We start from the raw sequence: 21966 nt of genomic DNA on the forward strand, positions 1-21966 counted from the left end.
TTGGACTGTAAGGCAGCAAATCTACCACTGTGCCACACGCTTGTTCAAGAAAACTTTAAAACACACCACAAACATTGGGTAAGACAAACAAGACTTTATTTAAGAATGTCGAATACAATGGGATTTGGGAACAATCAAACCAAATTATTCACTGAACAAAGATTTGTGTGATCTTTTAAACAGAACGTAGAGCAGATTTCACAAAGACACTTCAGCATTCCTTCATTATTAGATTGCTCTGACAACAACTAAATGAGATAACATAATGAAGTTTGGGTTGGGTTAGTATTGTGCAGCTAAGGTGTGGTTAGTTTTGGATTCTACAATGGGGATTATGTTGATTTCATGTCAGGACTAAATGTTGGTTTGCGTTTCTCCCATATTATATTTGGTTGTGGTTTTATTTTGCAGTTATATGGCTTGGGATTTTGCAGATTAAGTAAAGAATAATTTTCCTCCAAAACTGCATAAAATGATGAATTCAATCTTCGGCGTTAAAGTAGGATTTTATGTCTGCACTGGATTTTTAGTTTCCAATTTAAAGCTTTCTCCTAATAACATGAAAGGCATCTCCAGCTTGACTTTAGAACTCTTTGGTTTTAAACGGACTGACTTATTTAGTCACAGATTAGTTGTTACTCATCCAATTTCTCTAGAAACAATGCCTCTCAAACCCTGCACTTACAGAAAGGAAGTAGCACAGTGCTACATATGGTCGACCCACTACCTCATAATTTCACTGTCCTGGGTTCAATCCTGATCTCTGGGGCTGTCTATGTGGAGTCTGCATGTTGTCCTTGTGGTTGCATGGGTTTCCTCCGAGTGCTCTGGTTTCCTCCAACATCCCAACAATGTGCAGGATGGCAGGTTTATCAGGCACTGTACATGGCCCCTGGTATAGCTGAGTGGTAGAATCTGAGCAGCTGGGGGGGATTTAATTAAAAATGTTGGGAGAATAAAATGGGATTGCCAATTCAAGCACCCTCCTTTAATGTGACCAACCGATGGAGTTGATGGTGGATATTGGGTTGTTATTGCTTAGATTGTTGGCCAGCATACAGCAACGGCGTTGACTTGAAAGGTGAGCTGAACTGAACTTGCCTTTACTCCTCTTTTAAGGTGACCATGTGCTAAATGAAGACGAAGATACTGAGCAGAAAAGGAACGTGTTGGAAAAGATCCAACACAAGAACTACAACCCTCAGACTATTAACAATGACATTGCAATGCTGAAGCTCGATGCGCCGATCACTCTGGATGATTATGTGGTTCCAATTTGTTTACCCGAGCCGGGCTTTGTTGTGCGGGAGTTGAGACAAATCAAATATTCCACAGTGAGTGGATGGGGAAAGCAGTGGGAGGCCGGACTACAGGCTAACACACTGCAAACCCTCCAGGTGCCGATGGTCTGGCCGTCTGAGTGCCGTCACACCACCAATTACAACATCACCAACAACATGTTCTGTGCAGGCTACAAGGAGGCAAATAAAGACACTTGTAAGGGAGACAGTGGGGGACCACATGTCACAAACTACAAAGGCACCTGGTTTTTGACAGGAATAGTTAGCTGGGGAGAAGGATGTGCTCGTGCGGGCAAGTATGGAATCTACACCAAAGTACACAAGTACTTCAGTTGGATAGAGCAGTTGCTGAATGCCCCCAGTCCAAGAGTCAGTGCAGAAAGTTATGCAAATCTGACAGGATCAGTGTCGCCAACAGCAAACGTTTCTTATCAATAAGCTAGCTTTATAAACCAGCATGTAGCTTCTTAGAATTAAAAATCTCGATGTTAAACATTCAATTGCATTGTTTCTGCATTAGTAAATTTCTATATCAGTTAAATCTTATAAAATTCTAAGGAGGGGAGGGAGAGGGAGTGGGGAAGGGAGAGGGAGAGGGAGAGGGAGAGGGAGAGGGGGGAGGAGGAGGGGGAGAGGGAGAGGGATAGGGGGGAGGAGGAGGGGGAGAGGGAGAGGGATAGGGGGGAGGAGGAGGGGGAGGGGGAGAGGGATAGGGGGGGAGGAGGAGGGGAGAGGGAGAGGGAGAGGGGGAGGAGGAGGAGGAGGGGGAGAGGGATAGGGGGAGGAGGAGGGGGAGAGGGAGAGGGATAGCGGGGAGGAGGAGGAGGAGGGGGAGGGAGAGAGAGATCCTGGTGGTGTGGTGTGGGTCATGGTTGGTAGGTGGGGGGAACAGGCATTGGTCAGCACTTTGCAATGTTATAAAGTTTCCTCTGGAGGCAGAGGTGCACACAGTATCATGCCCCTCCGGTGATCAGCAAACTGCCTGACACACCAAGCCTTGCGGCTCCATACCACACTGGCAGGAGGCAGCTAGTGTGGCCTCCCAGCAGGGTTCATACAACCAGCAGCTTGGTGCAGAGGAAGTGTGGACATTATCACTGGGTGGTTTCACAGCCCCAAACTTCAGTGTAAACAGCTGATTGATGAGAATAGACATCCTTCACTTACCTCGAAAAACGTGATTCCTGGGCAATGAGGGGGGTACTTCCCCACAAAGATTATTGAGACTACCTCAGTTTCATTCTTCTTCACTCTGTGAGCACCTCAATGTAACTGTTTTGTGGCAGGTTAAACCTGCCTGTGGCATCCGTCCCTTGGGCTGATGTGAGGAAACACACCACAGCTGGCCTGGGGAAAAAACTCCTGCCTCCCATAGTCAATATTGCCAACAGCTCTGGGATCCATTCTGACCCTCCCACACACTCACGCACACATCCCTCAGCTCAGCTCTGATGCCTGGTGCGTTGGGTCACACGGTTAAACCTTGGCTTTGACATGTGGCTGAGGAATGCTTCCGAGCATGACCAGCTGTCAACCAAATTAAGCACTTGGCCTAACTCCGATATTCATCAAAATTTTAAAGCAGTTCAAAATGAAACATACCACATTTAAGCCATCAAGTAAAGTTCCTAGGAGGTCCTACGAGTAAATATCAGCAGCAACATGTCCTGGACCAGCTGCAGCAATGGCCAAAAAAGCACACCAACGCATCTACTTCCTTAGAAGGCGTAGGAAGTTTGGAATGTCCCCAATAACTTTCACCGACTTCTACAGATGCGGCGTAGAAAACATTTTATTGGGATGCATCACAGCATGGTGTGGCAACAACTCCATCCAAGACTGCAAGAAATTACAGAGAATTGTGGATGCAGCCCAGACTATCACAGAGAACTAACCTCCCTTCCATTGACTCAATAGACAATAGGTGCAGGAGGAGGTCATTCGGCCCTTCGAGCCAGCACCGCCATTCAATGTGATCATGGCTGATCATTCTCAATCATTACCCCATTCCTGCCTTCTCCTCATACCCCCTGACTCCGCTATCCTTAAGAGCTCTATCCAGCTCTCTCTTGAAAGCATCCAACGAACTGGCCTCCACTGCCTTCTGAGGCAGAGAATTCCACACCTTCACCACTCTCTGACTGAAAAAGTTCTTCCTCATCTCCGTTCTAAATGGCCTACCCCTTATTCTTAAACTGTGGCTCCTTGTTCTGGACTCCCCCAACATCGGGAACATGTTTCCTGCCTCTAATGTGTCCAATCCCCTAATCATCTTATATGTTTCAATAAGATCCCCCCTCATCCTTCTAAATTCCAGTGTATACAAGCCCAATCGCTCCAGCCTTTCAACATACGACAGTCCCGCCATTCCGGGAATTAACCTAGTGAACCTACGCTGCACGCCCTCCATAGCAAGAATATCCTTCCTCAAATTCGGAGACCAAAACTGCACACAGTACTCCAGGTGCGGTCTCACCAGGGCCCGGTACAACTGTAGAAGGACCTCTTTGCTCCTATACTCAACTCCTCTTGTTACGAAGGCCAACATTCCATTGGCTTTCTTCACTGCCTGCTGTACCTGCATGCTTCCTTTCATTGACTGATGCACTAGGACACCCAGATCTCGTTGAACTCCCCCTCCTCCTAACTTGACACCATTCAGATAATAATCTGCCTTTCTATTCTTACTTCCAAAGTGAATAACCTCAGTTCTAAATGGCCTACCCCTTATTCTTAAACTGTGGCTCCTTGTTCTGGACTCCCCCAACATTGGGAACATGTTTCCTGCCTCTAACCTTTACTCCTCTTTTAAGGTGACCATGTGCTAAATGAAGCACAATCCGTTAATAATCTTGTAGACTCCATCTACACCACGCCGCCTCGACAAGGCCGCCAGCGTAATCAAGGACCAACCTCACCCCGGTCACTCCCTCTTCTCCCCTTTCCCATCGGGCACGAGGTACAGAAGTGTCAAAACGCATACCGCCAGATACAGAGACAGTTTCTTCCCAGCTGTTATCAGGCAAATGAACTTATCAGCAACTAGAGAGCGGTCCTGACCTACCATCTACTTCATTGGAGACCCTCGGACTATCTTTAATCGGACTTTACCTTGCACTAAACCTTATTCCCTTAATCCTGTATCTGTACACTGTGGACGGTTTGATCGGCACAAACGTTGTGGGCCAAGAGGCCCATTCCTGTGCTGCACTGATTTATGTTCTATGTTCATAACATTTAAGACATTTGAACAGGTACATGGATACAAAGATTTAGAGGGATTTAGGTCAAATGCATGTAAATGGGACTAGCTTAGATGGGCAAATTGGTTGGCATGGACGAGGAGGGTCTGTTTCTGTGCTGTGTGAATCTATGACTTTGGCTGCAGTTGTGAGTGGGACACATATCAATATTCAATTGATCAGTCTTAATCCATAACTATGCTAATGCTAACAGAACAATGACCACCGGTCTCAAAAGGCTCACCCAAGGAGACTTCAGTCAATTGCCCTTCCCAATTTCCTCAGATCAAGCTATGCCCTCTCCCATTTAGAGTCTCTACATATTGGAGGATTCTTTGCTAAACACATTTAGACAATAGACAATAGACAATAGGTGCAGGAGGAGGCCATTCGGCCCTTCGAGCCAGCACCGCTATTCAATGTGATCATGGCTGATCATTCTCAATCAGTACCCCATTCCTGCCTTCTCCCCATACCCCCTGACTCCGCTATCCTTAAGAGCTCTAACTAGCTCTCTCTTGAATGCATTCAGAGAATTGGCCTCCACTGCCTCCTGAGGCAGAGAATTCCACAGATTCACAACTCTCTGACTGAAAAAGTTTTTCCTCATCTCAGTTCTAAATGGCCTACCCCTTATTCTTAAACTGTGGCCCCTTGTTCTGGACTCCCCCAACATTGGGAACATGTTTCCTGCCTCTAACGTGTCCAACCCCTTAATAATCTTATACGTTTCGATACGATCCCCTCTCATCCTTCTAAATTCCAGTGTATACAATTTGACAAATTCCACACTGTGGAAATCCCCTTAAAATCCCCTACTATGACAAATATGTGACAACCTGCATCTGTCTGCAATCCCCATGCCATATTTGCTCTTCTAATTCCCATTGTCTATTTGGGAGCCTGGAGCACATTCCCAACAAAGTGATCATCCTCCTTATATTTCTCAGTTCCACCCACATAGCCGCATTGGATGAACCATCAGTAATGCCATCCCGGACTACTGCCATGACATTCTCCTTAATTAATGAAGCAACAACTCTTTGTCTTTTACCCCCACCTTTATCTCTCCTGTAGTACCTGTACTCTGGAACATTCAGCTGTCAATCCTGATACAACGTCCCAATCTCATGTACCTATCCACGCCCTGAGTTCATCTGCCTTACCCATCACGCCTCTTGCATTAAAATCAGTGCAATTCAATCCAACAGTCCTTCCTCACTTTCTACCTTGCTCTTGCCTGTTCTTTCCACTTAACTTTCTTTTATCACTATCCATGATGACTTCTTGCCTCCCATCTACCGTGGTCCTGCATTGGAGCCCGTCCCCTGACTATCTGGTTTAAACCCACCCGTTTAGCACTAGCAAACCGGCTTGCGTTTTGGTTCCCCTCCAGTTCAGGTCCAACCCATCCCTCTTGTACAGATCACCTCGGTTGCAGAGGAGAGCCCAAATGTCTAAAAATCTGAATCCTTGCCCCCTGCACCAACCACTCAGCCACACATTCATCTCCTCTATCTTCCTGTTCCTACTCTCACTAGCACATGGAATAATCTGGGAGTCACCACCTTGGAGGTTCTGCTTATTAACATTTAGCCTAACTCCTTATACTCATTTTGCAGGACCTCATCCCATTTTTCCTATGTCATTTATGCCAACTAGCTCAATGACCTCTGCCTGATCAACCCCCCCGCCCCTCCCCCCCCCCCGCCCCTCCCCCCCCCCCCCCCCCCTCCCTTAAGAATGTTACGCAGCCGCTTCAAGATATCCTGGACCCAGGCACCACGGATGCAACACACATCCTGGAGTCTCGATTGCCACACGAAATCTCCTGTCTGCCCCTCTAACTAACGAGTGTCTTATCACCATCACTCCGGCTGAAAATACCCTTCCCACTGTGCCTCAGAAGCAGGCTCCTTTCCACTGCTCTGCCTACTGCTGCTGCTCACCCCTGAAGGATCAAGTATCCAAAAGGGTATACCTGTTTTGAAAGGTCACCCACCTACTCTCTCCCTCCACCGTAGGTGTGGCTATGTCGCTTTCACCTATTCAGGCTGAAGATCTGTGACCAATAGAGTTCTGCAGGGATCTGTGCTGGAAACTCTGCCGTTTGTTTGTATTTATAAATTACTTGGATGTAAATAGAGGCGGGTTGGTTAGTTTGCACATGACACCAAGATTGCTGGGCTTACAGATCATGAGGAAGGCTGTCGATGTATACAACAGGATATAGATCAACTATGGGTGAAGAAATGGCAGATACAGTTTAATCTGAACAAGTGTACAGTGTCAAACATAAGGACATTAAACATAAGGACATTCCCTCTATCCTTGTAGTTCTTCACTCCCACCTTCAGCACCCAACTCCCACACCCACCTCCATTCTTACCTGTTGTACCAGCTGAGCAGTCCAGGAGTCAATCAGTGCATAACGTACGTGTGCAGCTGTGCCTTCTACCCCGTGTGGAACACGTACATAACGTACGTGTGCAGCTGTGCCTTCTACCCCGTGTGGAACACGTACATAACGTACGTGTGCAGCTATGCCTTCTACCCCGTGTGGAACACGTACATAACGTCCGTGTGCAGCTGTGCCTTCTACCCCGTGTGGAACAAGGTTCTACCCGTTGCGACCCGAGGAATCCTTTTTTTCAAGTTAAAAAAAAATCTGTTTGGGAAACGTGTATGAGCTTCAGCGCTGCGAGTTAGTTGCCCCATTCGATATCAGGTGAGTGGCTCAGTTTGAGGACAGGTAGAGAGCGCAGCAAAGCAGTCCCTGTACAGCAGCCCAGCTCCGTTTGCTGTGTACTTTTACTTTCAGTTGTGTGCCGGTCATTGTGCTCTCACATCTCTCGTCTTCTCCCTTCTTGTTCTCTGGGTAAATCAACATGTCGAGCGAGGACACAACCCGCAACATTATTATTATGAATTATTATCGCATGACCTCTGTTGGTCCGGAAAAACGGATAATTCGGCAAGGCTCTGGAACCAAGGAAATTGGTGGTGTTCCTGTAGTGGTAATGAAGGAATACGGTATGCTTGTCTTCATTGGTCAGAGCATTGGTTAGCACGGAACAAAAGCTTTGCACTATACCTCAGTACACATGACAATAAACTAAACTAAACTAATAAAAATCCAGAAGTCATTATGCAGCTTTTTCGGGCTTTGTTTAGGCTCATTTGGACTATTGTGTGCTGTTCTGGTCCCATTACAGGAAGGATGTGGGGGCCTTGAAAAGGGTGCAGAGGAGGTTTACCAGAATGATGCCAGGATTAGGGGGTATTAGCTGCAGGGATAAGTTGGGCAGCCATGGATTGTTTTCTCTGACATGCCGTATGTTGCAGGATGACCTGATAGCAGTATATAAAATTATGAGGGACATAGATAGGGTAGGCAGTGAAAATCTTTTCCCTGAATAGAAAAATAATTTACAAAATGCAATGAATAACTTCTCCATGGTACTCTCAGCTCCTCAAACCTCTGGCCTCTACCATCAACCGGGGCCAAGAGCGACAGAAGCTTGGGAACACCATCCCCGGCAGTAATTCCTTTCATAACATCTATGTGTAAGCGGCATGGTGGCGCAGCGGTAGAGTTGCTGCCTTACAGCGAATGCAGCGCCGGAGACTCAGGTTCGATCCTGACTACGGGCGCCGTCTGTACGGAGTTTGTACGTTCTCCCCGTGACCTGCGTGGGTTTTCTCCGAGATCTTCGGTTTCCTCCCACACTCCAAAAACGTACAGGTTAATTGACTGGGTAAATGTAATAATTGTCCCTAGTGTGTGTAGGATAGTGTTAATGTGCGGGGATCGCTGGGCCGAAGGGCCTGTTTCTGCGCTGTATCTCTAAAATCTAAATCTACATGTGGAAAGGATATCGCTGGCCCCTCATACGCACTGGCTCCAAATCCAGGAACTCCTGACCCAACAGCACTTTCAGTGGTAATGATTAAGAACTGTCACAGCCTTCCAGCTTCTCCAAGTCAACGAGTACTTGGGTGACAAGTCCCAGCCAAGCCAACAGGTGTGAATGAAAAAATATTTTAAAAGTTGATGTCACTTCCTGCTTTGTGACAATTCATATTGTGTTGGGAAATTGGGCTGATCGGTTTCCAGGTAGAAAGGTGGCAAGAACTACATTTTCCCTTGAAACAAAAAGAGGTCTGAACTTTCTCCAATGATCTTGGATTTGGATGAAGGTTGTTTTGTTCTCAAACCCTTGCTTTAACTTCGCCATTTGGCAAGCTGGTGAAATTTGCCAATTAGAAATCAGGAGTGCTAGCAATGGGAACTGAGGATCAATATGTATCGTGTCTTGCTAATCTGGCCACTGAACTTTAAACTTTTGTTTATTTAGCCAGAGCACTGAAATTCAGATGCAAGAAGGTTTAGTAGAAACGGACCATGGCGAATCTTTTGTGGGTGATAAATCTTTTTCACCTCCTCATTAACCTCACAGCAGCTGAAACGCAAGGTACTGTCTGTCTGGAAACGTTTTGAACTGAATTCTCAGTGGAACACTTTAAATCAGGCCTCGTTGTAAGCTTTGAACTTTGTAAACCTGAGCTGAAGGCGGAAACACCATTGACTTTGTAAGGTTACTGTCAATGTTTGCAACCTGAAAGCTTCAGTACTTTAAACATAGTTAACCAAATGCCCACAACTCTTGCTTAGTTATTTTGTGTGTTTGTTTAAAGTGAGTATTATGAAGAACTTTAGTAAAGTACGGCTTTCATTAAAAAGGCACCAGACTGTTGATGTAAAATGCATGATGATAATAATGATCTGTAGATTGCCTGCCTACCTGTCCTTGTTCCACATTTATTCCCAACTGTAATGTTTATAGATGTGTATACATTCATCACCACAGACCTGGAGAAAGGAAGAGTTTCTGGAACATGTGCAATTGATTATAGAGCTTTCTAATTACATACATACATGCATTGTACTAACATGACATGCAATAGCGTGGTTTTGCATTTTAATTCATAATTCATACAAGGTACTGATTTATCCTAAACGGTTTTCTGTGGAGCATTAATCCTCACAAAGGAACATGCCCTTGGCATTGTATTCACTCGTAATTAATCGTATATCAATTGTTGCATGACCTTCACTGGATTAACCTGCAATCAGGGCCGTCTTAACGCATGGGCCTGATGGGCACTTGCCCGGAACCCCACGAGCATAGGGGCTCCATGCTGATCTGTGTATATTAAGTGACTTGCAATAAATAAATACTACTTTAAAAATGTAGGTTCAATAAGTGCTTTTTTCGCAACATTTTCGGTCCCTAAGTGCTTCTCACAGCGATCTGTAAGTGCTTTTCGCAACAATGTAGCAGCCTAAGTCCATCGCTAAGTGCTTTTCGGTAAGTGCTTTTCGCCGGCACGACAGGGGGGGGCTGGTAGGGAAAGGGGGGTGGGGGAGAGTAATGGTAGGGGCCCCAGTGCACTGCTTTGCCCGGGGGCCCATAATGCTGTAAAAATGGCCCTGCCTGCAATATACTCATAATGACATAATTCAAAATTCTTTCTCATATCCCTTGCAAGAATGATGTGTATACTTCTGATTTTATCACCAATTTCCAAGCTATCAATTTACATTGCATGCCTAATCGTTGCCACAGGAATGCCCCTCTTATTTGCTTCATTGCTTCTGATTTGTTATCAAAGATTTCTGGCGAACCATTTAAAAAAGATCTTAATTCCTTCTTGGTACACCTTTCACATTGATCGATTTTGGTGTCTATCTATGAGTAAGATATTAATCCCCTACTGGAATTAATCAACCCGACCATTTTCATCCCCATGAAGGTGTGTTTGATGCCTTGGATCTGCAATATTATTGCTGGCTCTTTCAGGTCTTTAAATAATTCAAGCCAATATTCAAAACTTCCAGCTGTTCCTTTATGGTCACAATACTATTCAATGCACTACTCAAATTTGTCTTCTCATACATTTGGTATGACAACTCTGATTCTCCGTTAAATGCATCAGGAAATTTATCTGTTCATCCAATTCATATTTAAAGGATATCTTTTTGTGTTTTCTGACTGTCGCCCTTGATGTTTCCAAAGTAATCATTATATTTTTTCTCTCTGTCTGAGTTCATATGGTAACCTTGGCAATGCAACTGCAATGACATTTTATTTAGAAGTTCTAAGTTCAACTGCGTAATCATATTGAGATAAGAAATGGCCCATCATTGCAATGTGGACACAAACATTAGAAACATAGAAAATAGGTGCAGGAGGAGGCCATTTGGCCCTTCGAGCCAGCACCGCCATTCATTGTGATCATGGCTGATCATCCACAATCAGTAACCCATGCTTGTCTTCTCCCCATATCCCTTGATTCCGCTAGCCCCTCGAGCTCTATCTAACTCTCTTTTAAATTCATCCAGTGAATTGACCTCTACTGCCTTCTGTGGCAGAGAATTCCACAAACTCACAACCCTCTGGGTGAAAAAGTTTTTTCTCATCTGAGTTTTAAATGGCCTCCCCTTTATTCTTAGACTGTCCTGGTTTTGGACTCGCCCAACATTGAGAACATTTTTCCTGCATCTAGCTTGTCCAGTCCTTTTATAATTTTATATGTTTCTATAAGATTCCCTCTCGCCCGTCTAAATTCTAGTGAATACAAGCCCAGTCTTTCCAATCTTTCCTCATATGACAGTTCCGCCATTGTCGGTATTATTGTCTTAACGGCAGGAATTCCTAATATAAGCTTGCCATCTGCAGTCAAGATGGACAGAATGTTTTTTCTTCACTCCAAAGACAATTCCCACTCCACATAACTCCATTTTAATATAATTTCTTTCACAATTCAAGTTTGTGTGATGTGGGTGAGATTGTTTATTGCAGCAGCCACTCCACAATTTGAAGTATAACACGCAAATCTTAATGTGCATGACGCATCCTGGTAAAGTTCACCTCCTAGGCTTTCCTAGACTCTCCTTGCATCAGTGAGATGACATTTGATTTTCTTTGCCCCAATTCCCTTTTCATTTTTCTAGCATCAGCACTGTTGCAGATTCAGGCAAAAAAAGAAACAAAATGTTTCTAGGAATACATTTTTCTGATTTCATTCCCTTCACAATTGCTTCATCTTTTTATTTTACTGGTTGCAATTTGGTTGTGTTGACATTTGGCCAAAGATATTATTCAATGCACTCTTGCTCTTTTTGAGCCTTATATTCTGTTCAAATAAAAACAGGCAGTTCTTCTGATATGCAAAGATTTTGTTCTTCAGTATTTGTTGCTATTAATACATCATCTTTGTTGTGTAACCTGTGATCCAAACCATGCAGTTCCTTGTCCATGGCAACTTGCAAGTTTTTTGGTGATGATTTCAAATAGTAGGGTAGTTTTGTTCAAGAATTAAGACACTTAAAGGTTCTAATGGTCAGGTATTGCCGACTCTACTTATTCACATTCAGCTGAGCATATGCATATGAAAGACTTTGGCTCCTGCCAACTCTGTGTACAAATCCTGTGAAGTAGGCATTGGGTTCTGCTTAACATCAACCACCTGATTCAATATCATCTTCTAATCACCACACAGATAAAGCCACACAGATAAAGTCTTCAAAATAAAACAAACTGCTGGGAATCTAAAACAAAAACAGAAAAATGCTGGAAATACTCAGCAGGTCAAGCCACAACAATAGGAAAGGCAACTTGATTTCTTAGTCTGTTTCTCAGTTATCCATATATAAAATTACCTCAGTTGTTTTTTATTTCCTTTCTTTGTTTTCCCTCTAGAAGTGGAGGACATTCCCAGAATAACCTGTTAGTCTTGACTTTCCACTCAGCATCTCACAACTTCCACATTCTTTTGTCTATGTTCTCATTCTCTAACTACTTCCATCCACCCAGGTAGCCTTGTTTACATCTAATGCCCATGTACTGAAAGGGAAAAAGAAATTCTTAGTTGCAGCAGCACAACAGATGGGTAAACACAGTATTCATGTTCAATATATAAAAAGAAACAAAAATATATAATTCAAAGACGAAACAAAGCCCCAAGTCTATAGTGCAATCAATGCAGTTTGTAGTTCAGAATTTAGTTGTTGTACTCATATCATATCATATCATATATATACATCGCGGAAACAGGCCTTTTCGGCCCACCAAGTCCGCGCCGCCCAGCGATCTCCGCACATTAACACTATCCTACACAAACTAGGGACAATTTTTTACATTTACCCAGTCAAATTAACCTACATACCCGTACGTCTTTGGAGTGTGCGAGGAAACCGAAGATCTCGGAGAAAACCCACGCAGGTCACGGGGAGAACGTACAAACTCCTTACAGTACAGCACCCGTAGTCAGGATCGAACCTGAGTCTCCGGCGCTGCATTCGCTGTAAAGCAGCAACTCTACCGCTGCGCTACCGTGTACTCACTGGAGTTTAGAAGGATGAGGGGGGAATCTCATTAAAACTTACTGAATATTGAAAGGCCTAGATAGAGTGGCTATGGAGAGGATGTTTCCACTACTGGGAGAGTCTAGGACCAGAGGGCACAGCTTCAGTATAAAAGGACACACCTTTAGAAAGGAGATGAGGAGGAATTTCTTTGGCCAGAGGATGATGTATCTGTGGAATTCATTGCCACAGATGGCTGTGGAGGTCAAGTCTTTAGGTATTTTTTAAAGAGGAGATTGATAGGTTCTTGATTGGAAAGGGAGTCAAAGGTTATGGGGAGAAGGCAGGAGAATGGGGTTGTTAGGGAAAGATAGATCAGCAGTCTGATTGAATGGCAGAGCAGACTGGCCTAATCTGCTCCTATGTCTTATGAATTTATGAAGTATGAGTTTGTAGTGTTCAATAGCCTGATGGTTGTTGGAAAGTAGCTGCTCCTGAACCTGGATGTTATAGTTTTCAGGCTCCTTTACCTTCTTCCCAATAGCTGGGAAGAAGGTATAGGAGCCTGAATTGAGTGTGGCCAGGGTGATGTGGGTCCCTCATGAGGCTGGCTGCCTTTTTGATGCAGTGACTCCTATAGATCCCTTTAATAGTGGGGATGACAGTACCCGTGATGGACTAGGCAATGTCCACCACTTTATTTCAAGCTTCTTCGTTCCTGGGCATTTGAGTTGCTTGATCAGGTCATGATGCAACCAGTCAATATGCTCTCCACCATACACCTGTAGATGTTCAAGAGAGTATTCGTCAACATACCGAGCCACCTCAATCTATTAAGGAAGTAGAGGCATTGATGGGCTTTCTTTATGATTGCATCAATGTGCTGGGTCCAGGACAGATCTTCAGAGATATCCACACCCAGGAACTTGAAGTTTATGACATTCTCCACCACCAATGAAGACAGGTTTGTGGATTCCCGCCCCTCTCCCTCACCTTCCTTTCAGCTTAACAAGCATTTTAGTCTCCTTTTAAGTTCTGGCACATGGTCTTCAACCAGAAACATGGCCCTTTTTACTCTTTTCTGGCCTGACCTGTTGAATATTTCCAGTATTTTTTGTTTTTTCTTCAAATGAAGTCTTGTCCACTTTGGAACCAACACAGCTGGTGTTGTCCACCACTGTTTAACTAAAATTCCATTTATTCTAACTTATCTAATTCTTCCTCCACTTGGTTTTCCAATGCAGTTGGACAAGTCAAAGCCTACAGTCATGTTCTTACATTTGTCTTGATAGGAGTATGAACATTGTAAGTTGTAACACTAGTGCAGCTATTCCTTAAAACAATCGGCATACTTTCCCAGTAGTAAATCTAAGGGCAATTTTGAAGACTCCATGTCAAAATAATCTTTCCATTCTGATTTCAGTTTTCTGATTCAACCTTTGTCTGTCAATGTTGATCAATCTGTGCCATTGGCTCCAGCTTTCTGTTGACTATCGAGACCATTAAACATCAATTTAACCTGAAGTCTTTAACACATTGGACGACGAATATTTTTTCAAGTTCATCGGTACTTGACAAAATGAACTAGCCAGTGGTGGTGCAGCAGGTATGGGTGGCATGGCACAGCTTCATGGTCCCAGGTTTGATCTTGCCTTGGGTACACTCCCTGCAACTTTTTCATGGACAGGTAGAGTGGGTTGGAAAAGGGAAAGAAACCAGGTGGTTGGGGGCTGAGGGGGGATTTGTAAAGAAGGGTGTGTGTGTGTGAGAGCAGCTGGCTTGAAGGTTACCTGAAACTGGAAAATGTTATGTTCAGGCAGAATATGAGGTGCTGTTCCTCATGTTTGACAATTTTTTTTCACTCCAAAGACAATTCTATCAGAATCAGAATCAGAATAACCTTTATTGTCATCCAAAAAAACAAGTCTTTTGGATGAAATTCCGTTACCCACAGTCCAACAATAAGAGCAATAAAAATAAGCAATAACAAACACAATCACAAACCGACACAAAACAAAAAAAAGAAACATCCATCACAGTGAGTCTCCTCCAGTCACCTCCTCACTGTGATGGAAGGCCAGAATGTCTTTTCGCTTCCCCTGCCGTCTTCTCCCGCGGTCAGGCTGTTGAAGTTGCCACGTTCCAGGCCGTGCCGGATGGTGAAAGGTCCGCAGCGGGCCGACCCAATCACCACTCAATCAGAGTATATACTGCAAAGGATAACATTCTGGATATTTCTATTTGTTTAGAATATGAACAGAGTTTTCGCAGAATTAACATAACCCATATAGAGCAATGAGAAGAATCAATGTGATCAGGCAGTGAAAAAAATCACAGGATCAGATGGCTTCTCCCTGGAGGTTTTGCATGAAGTAAGGGAATATTGCAGGAGTCTTCATTATAATTTTACGAATTTCTCTCAATTCAATAACATGTCATTTCTATGGGAATATTGGGCATATCACTTCCATTTAAGTTGGATGATAATTGGAAAGCAGGGAATGACAGATATTCACCCAACATTTATTGTTGGGAAATTTCACCCAATAATTGAGGATTAACTGACCGAGCACTCTGAATGTTTCAGCTAATCAGAAAAAGGTCCACAGGGATATTACGTTTGGCCCGTGGATCTAGTTTTTATTTGATAAAGTCCTTTGTTAAAGAGTGCTGACACTCCATGCTGCCTTGGCAAGGCCACTGGCGTAATCAAGAACCAAGCTCACTCCGGTCACTCCTTCTCCTCCCCTCTCCCATCAGGCAAGTGGGACAGAAGTTTGAAAATGTATACCTCCAGATTCAAGGATAGTTTCTTCCCAGCTGTAATCAAGCAAGTGAATGGTCCTCTCATCAGCTAATTTTATTGACCAGGCATAGACCCATATGCATATCATTTGTTAATAGGCTATTGCCTCTATCAGTGAGGTTAGGTCTGTAATTCTGTAGGTTGGGATAAGCTCACTATTCCACAGGATTGATTATTTCCTTCTTGCTTCTGTCTGACCCGATCCTAGTCCTACACTATGACCGGAGGTTTAGCTGACATTGAGTCATTGCTGCTAGGTCAGTCGGCTAACATTGTCTGCTTCTATTCAAGTATTTCTAGACAACGGGAAGGCAAACCACTTCTTAACACGCCAAAGACGTGAAAACAGCTTTTTTGAAGAATTGAAAGAAGGCAACTTGGAGAGAGAATGCATCGAAGAGAGGTGTTCAAAAGAAGAAGCGAGGGAATATTTTGAAAATGACCAACGAACAGTGAGTGCATACATTGTTGTGTTTTCAGATGTCAATTTTAGTTGACATTCAGGGATGAGCAAGGAGTCAGTGTCAGAAAGGCAATGGAGCTAAAATAGATTACAGAAGTGGAGAGAGATGAAACCAAAGTGAAAATTGAAGACAAAAATAATAATTTTTAAATTGAGGGTGAGTCTCAAACCACAGGAAACAGGGTTTTGGATGAACTCATTGACATCCCTCCTGTTTCATTTGCCTTCCTAATTATTTGTTGAATCTGCGTGTTAACTTTTTGTTTCATGTATCAGGACTACTAGATCATTTCACACCACATTTTGTAGTGTCACTTAATTTATGTAATAATTTGCTTTTTGTCCTTCCTTCCAAAATGGGAAATCTCACATTTTTCCACATCATACTCCTCTTGCCAATTTGTTTCCCACTCACTTAACCCATGTGCAGACTCCCTGTGTCCTCACAATTGCTAACTCATCTTTCCCTTGTATCACCAGCAAATCACACTTGGTCAAGTCATTATAATAATAATAATAATAATAAACATTTATTTTTTATAGCGCTTTTCCAAATGCTCAAAGACGCTTTACAAAAACAGTCAAGACATAAAAACAAACAGACAAACTATCCTGACGGAGAAGCGGCGAACAAATAGCGCCAGCGTCCTCTCACGTCAGGGTCCGGCAGTAGACAATAAAGAACACAAGACACACAATTACAATTTTTAACACAAACAGCCATCACAGTGATTGCTCCAGGCACACCCTCACTGTGATGGAAGGCAAATAAAAGTCTTATCTTATTAGTATAGTTTATAAATAACTGAGGCCCAGTTGTTATCCTTGTGGCAACCCACTAGTCACGACCATCAATCCAAAAATGATCCATTTATCCTGACTGAAAAACAGCCCAATATAAGCTTGAGGAACAGTACCTTTTCACTGTGTCAGTCATCCACCTGCGATATTAACTCCCTTTGGGAATGAAGGGCTTGCCCTTCTCCGTCTTCGTGAGACTTCGTGAGGGCGGTCACGGTGCCCTTACAGCGAATGCAGCGCCAGAGACCTGGGTTCGATCCCGACTACGGGTGCTGTCTGCACGGAGTTTGTATGTTCTTCCCATGACCGGTGTGGGTTTTCTCTGAGATCTTCGGTTTCCTCCCATACTCCAAAGACGTGGAGGTTTGTAGGTTAATTGGCTTGGTAAATATAAAAATTGTCCCTAGTGTGTGTAAAATAGTGTTAACATGTGGGGATCACTGGTCGGCGCGGACCCGGTGGGCCAAAGGGCCTGTTTATGCGCTGTATTTCTAAATTAAACTAAACATCAGAGTGGAGACAATGGCGAATGCTAAGCTGATGGCTCTCAGTGCACCTCACAGTACTATCTGTCCGATTCAGTCTTCCCTTCTTGTTTCAGGATGAATTCTGGAATAAATATGTAGGTGAGTAACCACAACATTTTATTCAATCCCTTTTAGTTATGGTTGCTCTGCTTGAGTTTTTGTCCCAGTAAGGGAATCTCAGTTGGACCCATGGATTGTGGACTTCAATGGAGTGGATGCCACCTTTACAGAATGGAGCTGGGAAACAGAGACCCTCTGATCTTTCCTAATGGGTCTATGTGGCGCTCAGATTGGCCATCGAGTTTTTTTTAATTGTGTGATTCTCAGTTATTCAAAAGTAAGACCACATTTATTGAATTGCATCGAATTTGCAGTGTGGCAGTTTGGATAGAGATTCATCTTTGGCCACCACATTTGACTGTCTTTTGTACTTCCCACCTAATATTTGGTCCATTAAAGGAAATGGAACTGGTTATCAGATTGGAGCAGAATGGCTGATATCAACGGACTTGCTCAGTGGCAGTTATTTCTACCAATCGGTTCTACATCCTTTTTGATAGAAAGTTAAACTTTAAGGCATATGTCAGATCAGTTATTTTGTAAGCAAGCCAAATTAATCTCAGTAACAAAAATGTCCAAAGATAAATAATTGTAGGTCATATAAGAAAGAAGACATATGGCATGCTTGCTTTCATAGGTCAGGGCATGGAGTACGTGTCAGGGAGTCATGTTGCAGCTTCATTGGACATATATTGCACTACATTTGGACTATTATGTGCAGATACAGGAAGCCCCATTACTCCTACATACTTTGAACGTCTCTCCCATCTTTCAGGCAGTGAATTCCAGATCCCCGCCATTACTGAGTGTAAAGAATTTCTTTCACAATTCCTCCTTTTAATAGCGTGGGTCAAGCCACTGATGATGTTCCAATGCCACGGCATTGTTAATGTATATGTGAGGGAGAACTGGGTTTAATGTCTCATGACAAGCTATCTAGAACTGGCCAGAAGTGCGAGTCAGGAATCGTGCTAAAGTCCCAGGAACTTAGCTTCTATTGCAGGACCAAGAGCGCAGTCAACATTCAAGAAGTTGTCATGTGACAGTTGTGACAGCAGTAATGCAAGAGGTTTTCAGAATTGTTTTTTTTCTCCATGTTTATGATTGCTTTAAATGAGATGCCTTTGTTTATAATCTACAAAAGAATAATATTCAGCAAACAGTCCATGCTTGAAGTGCACTCTGTTGGATAGAAGCTGGAATTTCATGAACATGCTCCACATTAGTGATCCTTTTGGTCCCCCTGCAGATGGGAACCAGTGTGAATCCAATCCATGCAAGAATCGAGGCAGGTGTCGTGATGGCATCAACCAGTATCAATGCAACTGCACGCAAGGCTTCCGAGGCAACAACTGCGAAATCGGTAAGATCTGAGAGAGTTTGCAATCTTGTCCAAAGGTGCAAGTTATAGAATCATATCGCACCTCCATCCTACTGAGTTCACATCAACTACCCAGCACATACTTACAATGATGCTATACCAATCCCATTTCATTCTCTTCGTATTCCCATCAATTTCCCCATGATTCTGCCCATACATACACACTGGGGATAGTTTACAGCAACTAATTAACCAACCAATCTGCACGTCTTTGGGATGTGGGAAAAATTCACGTGATCACAGAGAGAACGTGCAAAGTAAACACAGACAGCACCAGAGGTCGGGATTAAACCAGGTTGCTGGAACTGTGGGCCAATGGCTGAGTTATCTTACTCAATGGCACAGTTAGTAGCTACAGTGGAAGAGGGAACTCTGGACATGAGAGGCTCATGGGTTTGGTATGGAACCCAAGAGAGTACAACTTTCCTTTCCAGCCCCATAAGCAAATTCAGTAAAAGCCTACACAGCAGGCCTGTGTTGTCATGGACCCATTCCCTCACAGCTGAAGAGAGCCACAACCTCAAACTTCAGCTCATATGAAGCTCACTCCACATTATTGAGGATTCATTGCATTGAGATGGGTATCTTAATCACCTGGGATTTAAACCTGTGGACTGTCAGGCCAAGCCAGGGGAAGCAAATGGGTAAATCTAAGCTTGTTTCTGCTCCCCCCCCACCCCTGCCTCTCTGATTCATCAGAGGGTAGCAAAGGGATTGCAGGGTAGAAGGTTAAATCAGAGTTGAGTGGACTTTGAAGCATACTCACCTCTAGAGACCAGGTCGTGGTTATTAAATCACCCAGGTCAGCTGCCTATGGGAGGTTTTCCCAGAATTCACCACTCCACAGCTGAGCAGGTACCAGGGTTGTCTTCAGCAAACCATCGTGTGGGTTGTACCCTGAGAACAGACTCCCGCATAAACAACATAGACCCTTACTGTCACAAACTCAAACTCTTCACAGTTACTCCTGGTGGAGCCTGCTCTCCCTGGGTATCTCCTGTCTGATCTTCCACCACGGTGGCAGGGTGGTGCAACGGTAGAGTTGCTGCCTCACAGTGCCAGGGACCCGTGTTCGATCCTGACTACGGGTGCTGTACCGTGAGTTTGTCCCGTGACCGAGCGGGATTTCTCCGGGTGCTCCGGTTTCCTCCCACATTCCAAAGACATACTTAATTGGTTAATTGGTTTCAGTAAAATTGTAAAATTGTCCCTAGTGTGTAGGATAGTGTTAGTGTATGGAGATCACTGGTCGGCACAAACTCGGTGGGCCGAAAGACCTGTTTCCACGCTGTATCTCTAAACTAAAGTAAACTAAACACATCCTACTTGGACTACGAGATGAGCCTGGGAGCCTGACCTCTGGCCCACAGGGAGAATCAGGTCCCTGCTTCAGTTTATATTTACTGTCTTCCAGAAATTCCAAAGCTCTGCAGTCTGTATAATGGAGGCTGCCAGCACTACTGCCGAGTCCAGCAAGATCAGGTAAAATGTTCTTGCGATGAGGACTTCTTACTTGCTGCCGATGGGAAATTATGCATTCCCGCAGGTAAGCATCTAGTGTGCTATTTACGATCTTCTCAACCTCTGCATATTTGCTGGGGGCAGAAGGAGGAGAATAATTAGGTGGCTTTGTGCCCCAGCATTGGTAGAGCGAGGCTGTGAAGGCCCACAGACAAACCAAGTCCAGCTTCTTCATAACTGCCTCATTCTTCAGCTTACTTAAAATCACAAACAAAAAAAACCTTACAGTTCCACTCTTCACTCAGGCTGTCTCTATTTCCCATGTGAAGATGATGCAGGGCAGAGTTTATTTGCAGGGCAGATGGTGTTCACCCTCCTCAGAAACCTGATTTCAGTGCATTCTTTTGTAAAATAAAACTGGCCACAAGGAACTGCAGATGCTGATTTTCCAAAAAAAAGACACAAAGGGCTGGAGCAACTCAATGCATCAGGTAGCATCTCTGGCAAAGTCTTACGTCTTATGTTGTTTTCTCTGACAAAGTTCATAGTAATTTAATCAGCCACAAACGAGATTGGGAACTGAGCACCATATTCTGTCAAGGACTGTTTCCACGGATGTAGACAATTCTGATAATTTTATTGGGACCCCTCCCTGGCAGACCAATAGTTTAAGTAGCAGCAAGGGGTGAAGGATGGTCGTCTCCGGTCCGATACCCGCCTCCATAAATTACTACACAATTATTCTCTTCATGTTTGTTCAAGTCTTCGTCATTCCCTGCCACTGTACACTTCCCAATCTTCAACGGTTCAAATAGTATAAGAAAATAACTGCAGATGCTGGTACAAATCGAAGGTATTTATTCACAAAATGCTGGAGTAACTCAGCAGGTCAGGCAGCATCTCAGGAGAGAAGGAATGGGCGACGTTTCAGGTCGAGACCCTTCTTCAGACTGATTCAAAAGGTTCAAAGGTCAGTTTATTGTCACATGTACCAATTACGGTAGAGTGAAACTCAAATTACCAATCGAATCTTCCTATTCTTTCTCAAAGTTCCTAGATTTGCTGAACTATTCATATATCCCCTCCTTCCCAAATCACCATCAGCCATCTGTGCACCGAAAATAAATGGGTCATTCAGACCCTCAGCTGCTGCTTACTTGTAACATGATTGATCCACGTCTTTACCTTGTTTGTAGTTTATCCCCAACCACACAACTCTCTGAGTTGGGAGTTGCAAGTTTCTATTTCTCTTTGTGTGAGGGTGTGTTTCCAGATAACAAGTCTGAATAGTTGGGTTTATTGTCATGTCATGAATAGAAGTTATGGCAGGAAGGTGGAGAAATAGGTTACAAGTGTCCACCCAGGGATAGGATAGTGTGTAGCTGTGACTTGCACCTCTGTCCGTTCATGTAAGAACCACTTTGGTCTTTGGTCATCTCTTTGGCTCGGCCCCTTTGTTTTTGATTTAGTCTCTAAGGAGGGACTTTGCAACAGTCTCCAGTAATGTGGCCGGACCCCACCTTCTTTAAATTCTTCCCATGATCCAGCTTCCA

General features: G+C 43.9%; 1 protein-coding gene across 1 annotated transcript in view; it reads left to right on the forward strand.

The window, feature by feature from the left end:
* The window catches only part of LOC144598439 (uncharacterized), a 52345-nt gene that overhangs the window by 18870 nt on the left and 11509 nt on the right, over positions 1 to 21966 (forward strand). The window contains exons 8-13 of the mRNA XM_078408581.1: positions 1120 to 1736; positions 8013 to 8085; positions 16012 to 16172; positions 17586 to 17610; positions 18821 to 18934; positions 20367 to 20498. Coding sequence (XP_078264707.1) covers positions 1120 to 1736; positions 8013 to 8085; positions 16012 to 16172; positions 17586 to 17610; positions 18821 to 18934; positions 20367 to 20498 — 1122 coding nt within the window. The remainder of the gene's footprint in view (positions 1 to 1119; positions 1737 to 8012; positions 8086 to 16011; positions 16173 to 17585; positions 17611 to 18820; positions 18935 to 20366; positions 20499 to 21966) is intronic.

Source organism: Rhinoraja longicauda, chromosome 12 (genome assembly GCF_053455715.1).
Source record: "Rhinoraja longicauda isolate Sanriku21f chromosome 12, sRhiLon1.1, whole genome shotgun sequence".
NCBI classification, from domain to species: domain Eukaryota; kingdom Metazoa; phylum Chordata; class Chondrichthyes; order Rajiformes; family Arhynchobatidae; genus Rhinoraja; species Rhinoraja longicauda.